We start from the raw sequence: 10,150 nt of genomic DNA on the forward strand, positions 1-10,150 counted from the left end.
ACTGCTTTACTCAAGTTTGTCCTTTCAACTGTTAACCTAACACAAAATGGTCTCCATAAACTCCCATAGTAACATTTGTCCAAGTATCTGACAGCACCATCAGCTGCCACCAGGTCCCTGCACGCTGGGATAGGCAGACTGTGTCTCTGTCCTCTACTGGCTGGCTGGCTGCAGTTTGCTGATGGCTTGGAAGCTTCCTTGCCCACTTAGCGTGATACCCAGATTTGCTCTTAGTGCGTAAGTTAGTTTTCTTCTATTTTGTCATAGCTTTTATACCACGCAACACCCTTACCGAGCCTCCCGCTCACCAATTCTGCCTCCTTTTATTCCTGGCATTACTTGGGGTGGGGAGGAGAAACAGACAAACACACAAACACAGAAAGAAAGACAGAGACAGATAGACAGATACACAGACACAAACGCAGGGAGAGAGAGAGAGAGAGAGAGAGAGAGAGAGAGAGAGACAAGCAAGTTGAAATCCCACTGTTACAGTCTTCACCTGTTGCTGGTGACAGCCTCTGAAATAGTTTGAAAATGTCCAGTCAGGTGACTTGTCAACCTTCAGCTATCACATGCCAGGGTCTACCCCATGCTAAGAATCCCTGAGTTCTATATAGTCCATGGCTGTGGTCTCCACAGCCATCAGGCCCCCAGTGAGAGGTATTTGTGGCAGGTAGGTTAGTTTACTGAACAATTTTCACGTATAAACTATCTTTCTACCATCCCAATGTGCCTTCCTGGATCACTGAAACGGAGAGTAAAGAATGTTCTCAAGAACATTTCAGTGTTAAGGTTCTGGAAGCGATGCTTCCTGTCAGTCAGACATGTTTACAGAAGGGCTGAGCTGGCACCTGACTGAAGAGATGGAAAGGTTATGGCGCACGGTGCCTGCGACAGTTTTCTTTTGCCAGTGTCAATCTGGCAAGCCCAGCTTGGTTTTGGAGTCAACACCCGCAGCAACACAGCTTCTGTCAGGTCAGCTCTGACAGACGTACTTTGCTGTGTCATTGTTTGCCTAGAAAGAGGCCGGGGCAGGCGGAGCACACGTGACAAGCCGCACCCTCCCTGCCCATCTTTGGGCTCACTTCTCCAGGCTTCTCGTGATTTTATAAATGGCCAATCCCCTGCAGTGGATCTCTCTGCCTCCACTGCTGTCGTTCCTTACCCAGTGCGTGCTCACTGGTCTTTACTGACTTCATTTCCTCTTTGACAATTCAGCGTCGGCAGCTGAGGTGCGAGCCCACCCGTTCACTGACGTGACCCTCGACTGCGAGTTCTCCTTTATAGAGGGCACGGAAAACCTCGAGTTCTACTGGGAGCGAGAAGACATAATAGAGGAGTATGAAGCGGGAAATCGCGACTTTTACCGCTTCTTCACGCACTACGATTTCTCTCAAGTTTTCACAAAGGTGGTTTACCAGTTCTACGATAACGCAGAGCAACTCGAAGATCAGAACGCCTTGTATGAGGGAAGGGTCTCTGTAGACCAGAACGAGATTTCCGAGGGGATTCTGTCCCTTCTGCTGCGAAACGTGGATTTCATGGATGAAGCCATGTACAAGTGCTCGGCTGTCACTCCCAACGGCAGAGGGGAGAATAAGGTCAAGCTGATAGTGGAAGGTAAAAGAGACTTCGTGGACGAGCTTGGCTTCAAGTCTGGGCTCTTCATAAACTCTAAATTTTCTCTCTTGGAGGGGAGGGTCTCATTTTTTCTAGCTCAAATTACTTTATTTCTATGATAAGAATAATGGAATATTGCCGGGCGGTGGTGGCACACGCCTTTAATCCCAGCACTGGGGGGGGGGGGGGGGGGGGGAAGCAGAGGCAATCTGATCTCCGTGAGTTCAAAGCCAGCCTGGTCTACAAGAGCTAGTTGCGCCAAAAACTCCAGAGAAACCCTGTCTCGAAAATCCAAAATAATAATAATAATAATAATAATAATAATAATAATAATGGAATATCAATTTGCTTTAGTTAAAACTGTTTCTCTGAACAGAAAGTACGATGTCTGTACCGGGAGGCATCATTCATTATTATATGAACGAACTGGGGCAGCCAAAGCTGCCCTGGCTGAATCCCAAGTGTTACACATTGTAACAGCACCCCCTCCCCCACGCACGCATGCGCGCACGGGCACCTGACATGACGCTAAAGTCAGACACAATTCAGAGTGAATGGCACCGAACTGGGGATCAGGAGGCTGAATTCTGAATCGGGACGACTTTGGGCAGTCCATCAGTTTCTGTAGGCCTCATTCTTCTCACCACAAAGCAGAGGTTTCAGGCTTGGAGAGACAGCGCCTTGGTTAAAGCGCTGGTTCGATTCCTAGCACCGACACGGCAGCTCACAGTTGGCTGTAACTCCAGTTCCAGGGAACCCAACCACTCTTCTGGCCTCCGTGAGCATGCGGCCTGTACATGGTACACTGAAATATGTGTTGGTAACTCACACACACATAAAACAAAAAACGTAAAATCTAAAAATTAGTTTGAAAAGCATTGATTGGGTTGAATCCACACTCCCCAGTGTTAAACCCTTATCCTCCAGTGTTTCATGGAAAACTGTGTCATTTCTGACAAGGCCAAGCAGCTGTGGGTCCCGCGAGGCAGCCACCCGCCAGGGTAAGAGATGGGAAGATGGCAAGAAAGGTTCCTCAATTCTTTGTTGTTGTTTAGTGAGACAGAATCTTTCTATGTAGGCCGGTTTGGGCTTGAACTCACAGCAATCCTCCTGCCTCAGCCTTCCTTCTGAGTGGTGGGAATTACAGGTTCATGCCACTTCCCAGCTTTATTACTTATCTTCTGGGATTCCCCCATCTAAGGACTAAGTTGGCCCGGCCTTGCTTAGCTTCCAAGATCAGATGAGACTGGGTTCGTTCAGAGTGGTGTGGTCATGGACTCTTCTGTGATTCTCAACTCAGGACTCTGAGGTCAGTGGAGAATATGAAGTGAATCCACACCAAGAAGGAAATATTGCCCAAATAAAGACACCAGCAGTAGGGGGCTAGGTGGCAAGAGAATGCTCATATCCTCCTTTTCTCCCACTATGCTTGGGCCAAAATTTTAGCTACGGTGAACCTAGGAACATATTGTCTCCATAGGGTTAGTATAAACCGTGAAGACTTTGGCCTCCTGGGACTAAACAAAAAAGGAGCTAATTATTTTTTTATTTTTCCGAACCAGATTCTGAAATGCCCCAGGTGAAGTTTGACAAGATTGATGATGAAGATGTGGTTACATGCACATCCAAGGGCTGGTACCTCACACCCAACGTGACCTGGTTAGACCGGGGAGAAAGGGACCTTAGCAACCACAGTACGGTGGAGGTCTTGGAGGAGCAAATGAACGGCTTGTATAGAGTGTACTCTGTCCTCAAATACCCAGTCAAGTTAAACGAAAAATATGTCTGCCATATCACGGAGACGAATGAAAACAACAAACCCATCAGGTCCATCCGGCGGTACCCAAGTAAGTGCAGCTCTGCGGGGAAGCGTGAGAGCAGGCTGTGTTCACCACGCAGAAGCCTCCACTCGTTAATATTTACCGAATGCCAAATGTGGCGGCCACTTCTGAGCACTTTGGGGATTTTAAGCGCCAGGAGCACGAGCTTGTAGCCTGAGGTCAGAAATGGTGGTGATGTGGAGTCTCCCTGGGTTGGAAAAAGACTGTGCTTGGGGGAAAGGAGTGATAGCTCTCGCTAGACAGAGGTGACTCTTCCTCCAGACAGAGGTGACTCTTCCTCCAGACAGAGGTGACTCTTCCTCCGGGTGAGGCTTCTGTTCCTCCACTCCAGCTTCCTGGTGTGACAGGCTGAGTAGTCATAGCAGCATCTGCAGGCCACTTACCACGTGCTGGATCTTTACATATGTGTATATGCGTCTGTGTGCACACATACGTGCTTGGGTACGAATGCACGTGTGTAAGGATGGAGGCCAGAGGCCGCTGTTAGTGTTCTTCCGCTGTTGTTAGTGTTCTTCCGCTGTTAGTGTTCTTCCGCTGTTGTTAGTGTTCTTCCGCTGTTGTTAGTTAGTGTTCTTCCCCAGTTACTTCTCCTCTTTATTTTTGAGATAGGCTTTTTTTTTCTAGTTTTTTTTTCGAGACAGGGTTTCTCTGTAGCTTTGGAGCCTGTCCTGGCACTCTTATAGAGTAGGCTGGCCTTGGACTCACAGAGATCCGTCTGCCTCTGCCTCCCGAGTGCTGGGATTAAAGGCGTGCGCCACCACCGCCCGGAGAGATAGGCTTTTCTTACTGAACCTGGAGCTCACTGATCCAGCTACACTGAGTAGGCCGGGAGCCCCATGAGTCCTCCTGGCTCTGCTCCTCCAGGGCTGGGATCACATGTGAGCAGTGCTGCACCCCATTTTTATTTGGACGCCAGAGACCCATACTCACGCTCATGTAGCCATCTCCCCAGCCCACATCTGCTATGTTTAAGACCTTAACTCAGCCCTGCAACATAATTGCTATTACTCTCCCTTTCTATATGAAGAAATTAGAACTTTAAGTAATTTGACCAAAATCTTGACTAATGAACACAAATTTTAAATGTTTTTGGTAACCAATTATGTCATTTATGTCAGATATTATATATCTAAAATACATTAATATTATTTATCAAATTTAACTAGACCCCCCTACATTTTATCTGATAAAATATAGTTGTAGGAACATCTAGTATGAGAAGGGGAAGTTGAAGCTCAGTGAGCTTTCCAATGCCTCCTTCTCCTTCTTCCAGAGGGGTGAAGATGCAGGCCGGTGCCCCAGGCCAGCAACACCATCGCCACAGGGAACTCAAGGATGGTTTCTTGGGTCCCATTGTGGGAAAGTAAATCCTGGGGAGACTCAGTACTGGTTTTTTGGCATGGCCTCCAGGTGATTCTGACCCACACTCAAGTCCAAGGCACACTGGTGTCGAATGTAAGCTGTAGCCGGTGGTAACGACGCCCAGGGCACCTCTGTCCTCTCCATGTGTGAGGGGAACAGAGTGCAGTCTCCTCAGAGCTGTGTATGCACAGGGAGGAAGGCAGATCTCCCACTGCCTTCTCTCCATCCAGGCACGCATGTAAAATGCATTTACATTTCCCACATGAGCTGGCCTTTCCTCCAGAGGGAGAAAGGGGGGCTCACTTTATCTGCCAGACTTGTAAGTCTTTCCCACACATTCAGATGAACTTGGTGTCTGTGAACCTTAGAGTGGGCCTGGGACTTCCTTCTGAGAACACCAGGATACATTATTAATGGGTTGACTTCAAAAGAAACACTGTTGTTTTTATCTTCTTAAATTTCAACACCCTTAAAATGCCCTAGAACTATCTAAAAAGCCTTCATATTTTGCTTCTCTCTCTATCCTCCCGTCTGTTTATTTATACGAGCCCCTTGAGATCTGACATCTGCCTGTTTTCTCAGCTCTGTAGCCTCAGTGTCTCATGGCACAGCCGTTGCTCATGGCTCTGGCCTTACCAAGTCCTGTGGCTTTCAGACTGTTTTTTTTTTTTTTTTTATCACAGTGCCAAGCCTTTGTGAAGACTCTGCCTCCCTCCCAATACCTTTCTCCTCTTGCTCTGCACCTCAAACTCCTGCCCATTTCCCAAGACTTGGCTCACATTCGGAGTCCTTCTCTTACGCTCATTTCTATTTGTTCAATATTTGGCTCATTTGCACATCAAATATTTGTGGTCGCCAACTCTGTGCCATATCCTCTTTGTAGGTGCTAGATGCATCCCAGTGAATATAATGAATTCTTATACACTCAACATGCTCATACTGTTAGTGGGAAAGAAATACATAGCAAACAGATCATTAAAATGTGTTGTATGTCACCATATAAACCCATTTATATGAAATTCAATACCGGGTGGGGGGGGATAGGAAAAATCATCTATGCTGTGTGAAGGAAGTCAGAATATATTCCCGGGAGTGCAGATGTAAAGAGACTAGAAGAACATGAGGAGATTTCTAGGGTACAAATATTATTCCCCTTATAGTTGTGGGCGCTGATTATATGGTAGTATGCAGTTTGCAAGAAGTTTTATATGTATGTAATTTTCAATATAAAGGAAAACATGTATTATATCATATGGTGACTAGTCCCATAAAGGAACACAACACACTGGAGGCCGATCAGAAAGAAGAGAGTAGGGAGGGAGAGCTGTGATGTTAGACTGCCCATGGACAGCCTCACTTCCAAGTTCCAACAAAGACTTGAACAGAGATGTGGAAGCCAGCCCCGGAGGTCAGCAGGAATGTTGGGTTTGAGGAGCAACACGGAGGCCGGCCAGGGGTTGGAATGGAAAGAATTAATGACACAGTGTGAGGTTAAGAGAGGAGAAAGAGGAGAGGCGGCCGTTAGCATTGTGCAGATTCTAGTAGAGTGTTCCCGAGGATTTTTCTCAGTTGCGAAGTCACTGGCAGCTTTTGAGCAGAGGAGGGAAATGATTTCACGTGCTTTATAAGGCTCTTGCCTGCCACTTTTGAGGGTGGAACAGGGTGGCCAGGGGGATTATTGTGATAATCCAGGCAAGAGAAGATGGTGTCAGGACCCCATGGTAGGAACGGGAGTAACAGAAAGAGGCTGGATCGTGTTTACATTTCTGAAGGCAGAGCAAAGGTTTGTTGAAACAGTAAGTGAAGGGTGTGAGGGAAAGAGAGGAGCCCATGATCACTAAGATTTCTCTCAGCAAGAGGTGTTGTCCCAAGTTACTTATCCCTAAATGAATTCACAGAACCGGGATTCCGATGCAAATTACATGAAGGTCCTTAATATACAAACTCGAGTTTGGACCACACCCTTCCAGAGCACCCCAGTGTGGTGGGTACAGAAAGTGTGGAGGCGAGCCTGGGGAGGGGAGAATGTCTAAAGGGGAAACACTGTAATCAGGCGAATTCATGTCCTGTTGCCTTGGGATTGGGTAAGGAGGGCATAGGGTCAAGTACTTTCTGAAACCATTGGTCAGTGTTTGGGCGTGAAAACCTTAACAAAGAGCCATTAATAACTGACAAGGAATCTTCGATGACAGGATGCCTCCTAGGAACATCTGGACCTTGTTAAATTTTATGGCCCTGCTCCCTAGATCCTTAACTGACTACTTTTAGAGTATCCATTCAAATTCTGCTATTGCAGCACATCTCTGGAGCTGAGATCAGTACTCCCCCACCCCGGTATATGACTTAAGATGAAGCCCCTTCTTTAAAATGGAGTTTGCAAAGTCAGGTCCTCACAGAGCATGAATGGGTAGATTCGTATTTGTCTAGGTTTCATTAGGGGGCATCTTTGGAGAAACCCACGTGAGCCACTGGAGGGGGATGCTGAGTACATTTATTCAATTAAGAAAAAGAGACAGACTCAGAAGCAAAGCCTGGGAACTGGGACTACAGGTGGGATTTGAAATTCTGAGAAGAGATGTGCTCACCATGGATGTAGAATGCAAAAATGTAGAAACAAACAAACAAATAAGTCAAGTTCGGGTACTGGAGCTTGGGCCCCTCTCCCCTGCCCTTGCCTACATCCTTGGGGTGAGGGAGATGAAGGAACGCAGTAAAGGAGAAGCAGTGAAACAAATGGAAATCAAGAGGACGGCGTAACTTGAAAACCAAGGGGAAAGCTTTCAGAGAGAAAGCAATGTTCAGCTATGCAGAATATCACTGAGGAATCAAAACCGATGAAGACGGAGAAAAGATTACTGGAGAGAGAAGTTGAGCAGGAATCAGTTCATGAGCTGAGTGCAAAGTTAGGCATGCCAGGGTTGAGAAAGAATAAGACAACCGTCTAGAAGAGACAACGAAAGGAATGAGACAATTTTTTTTTTTTTAGCATTAAAAGCACTTTTGAAGTTCATGATCACTAAATTGAAACAAGGACACTGGGAACCACTGTGTGTTTTTCTTCAGTCTCAGTAATCTGAGTGTAGGCACACAATGGTATTAGAGTTTTGTCATACTGCCCAACAGATGGAGACAGAAGGGTGTGGCGTGGTAGCATAATGTCAGCCGTGGAGTTTTAGATGCACTGGGAAAGATGAAGGATGGAAGGGAGGAAAGGTCGAGAAAAGGTGGTAAGAGGGTGTGGTTGTATCTCGGCGGAAGAACACCTGCCTAGCATTCATGCATCCCTGGGTTCTACCCCTAATATTTCCCCAGAAGTTGTAGAGTCATTGGGTTCTAGGTCCTGGTGGCATTCAAAAAAAAAAAAAAACTATTTATGTTGGGGGACTTGAGATGGTGAATTGGAAAGACAGAGGCAATGGTTAAAGAGTAAGAATCTTGCCAGGTAGTGGTGGTACACACCTTTAATCCCAGCAATTGGGAGGCAGAGGCAAGAGGATCTCTGTGAGTCTGAGGCCAGCCTGGTCTACAGAATGAGTACCAGGACAGCCAGGACTGTTACCCAGAGAAACCCTGTCTCTAAAAACAAAAAACACAAAAAGAAAAGAAAAGAAAAAAGAAAGTAGTAAGAGTTTTGAAATTGAGAAAGGGGAGAAGTTATAGTTATTGCTAATATCATCATCTAAGTAATAACCATGGGGATGGTGACTAAAGCAAGATGTAGGCAAAAATCTTACAAGAGAGGAGGGTAAGGCTCAAACGGATGGAGTACACATGGGATAATGGCATTGACACCAAGAAGTAAGAGATAGAAAGCTTGAGAGAGTAGCAGCTAAGTCAGACTGGCGAGAATTGAAGAGGGACAGCAGGAGGATGTGAATGGGAAGCGCAGTGGGCAGTAACATGCCTGAGACTTAGGTCTAAGACAGAAGTTTGTAGAGGGACAGGCAGGGGAACGTTGCAGTCGGCAATCTTTCCTTGTCTGGGATGATTCCCCTCCCCCCAGGACATCCTGGAATGCGCTGTGAGTTGCTGACCTATGATGTCAGCTTCCTCCCTGTAAGCCCCAGTCCCACACAGGGAACAGACAAGGAAGGGCTGCCTGAGGCTCTGGGACTATGCTGCTCTTTTCTCTTTTTATCTCTGAAAGTTGGTAGGAAATACTATTTTTCCCAGTCATATTTCCTTTAATCTCCTCTAAGTGTTCTCAAAAAAAAAAAAAAAAAAAAAAGAAAAGAAAATTGTTGAGCGAATGAATGAATGAATGAACTAGTAAAACCAAATTTTATCTTATAAATGGACAGCAATTTAGAAAACACTCAGAGTATTTTAGAGCCCCTTAGAGGACGACCTTCTTAGAGGGAACAGGGAACAAAGAATGCATTCCTCATAGCTCTTCCTTCTTCTGTGGCTCTAAGAGCTGCATTGAAGCTGACCTGCTTCTAACACAAAACTAACTTTTATATTATTTTTTTCTTTCCACTCCCCCATGTTTTGTCTTTCAGAGAAAAGGTTCGGTGAATATGACTATTAAGAGATCTGAATGCTCTCTGCCCAAGAACCTGCTGTGCCTTTAGTCAGCGGAGTTCCTGCTTTCTCCTGTGAGGGATGTTCTTTTTGTCCTGGACACTTACTGACCATAAACTAAAATCAAAAAACAAGGAGCCAGTCAGTGCAGAGTGTTACAGATTAACAGAGTCTTTCTGCTTCTGCATCTGTTTTTCTCTTTTGTTTAAAAGATTTGTACCATTTAGTCTCCTTCTCCGAACATGTTAAATTCTGAGTAAAGATCAAGTCTTTAGTGCAAAACAAAGGAGATTAAAATCCATGTGTCAGTTTCTCTGGGGCGTGCGTCGGTACTGAATGACTCAGTGAACTCAGAGCAGAGGGAATATATTTCCTCTACGTCAGGTTGGTTTCCTTTTGGTAATGTGTTATTTGGGTACTTGGCCAATCAAGAAGAGCCTAAGAAGTACCTTCCCCCAAATTATCATGAATGTGTTTGCTAAAGTCCTTTTATGTGTTATTGGACAAAGGCTGTATAAATATCAGACATTAGGTGAGGCTAACTCTTCTGAACTTTTCTGTTTGTCCGGTGGTTTTATATATTATTATTATTATTATTATATATAAACTTCTAAATCTCTCCCATCTCTATGCCTTTTGTAAAAATAGATTAATGGTCTGAATATTTGTGTTTCCCCCAAATTCATTCTTTGAAATCTTTACACCAAAAGTAGTGGTAATAAGAAGTAGAGTCCCCTGAGAAGCTGAATCATTAAGGCAAAGCAAATACGATGAAATCTGTATTGCTGCCTGCCTTAGTTAGG

The 10,150-nt window shown here is 45.5% G+C and overlaps 1 protein-coding gene across 1 annotated transcript; it reads left to right on the forward strand.

Moving 5' to 3' along the window:
* Nucleotides 1–620: 620 nt before the first annotated feature.
* Nucleotides 621–9,911, forward strand: LOC121461627 (V-set domain-containing T-cell activation inhibitor 1-like). Its single transcript, XM_041672717.1, has 4 exons — nt 621–660; nt 1,219–1,620; nt 3,183–3,467; nt 9,326–9,911. Exons 1-4 carry the CDS (start codon nt 621–623, stop codon nt 9,352–9,354), a joined length of 756 nt encoding a protein of 251 aa, XP_041528651.1. The 3' UTR covers nt 9,355–9,911.
* Nucleotides 9,912–10,150: the final 239 nt, after the last annotated feature.

Source organism: Microtus oregoni, unplaced genomic scaffold (genome assembly GCF_018167655.1).
Source record: "Microtus oregoni isolate MIOR12 unplaced genomic scaffold, Mior012 000023F_ref0000262, whole genome shotgun sequence".
NCBI classification, from domain to species: Eukaryota; Metazoa; Chordata; class Mammalia; order Rodentia; family Cricetidae; genus Microtus; species Microtus oregoni.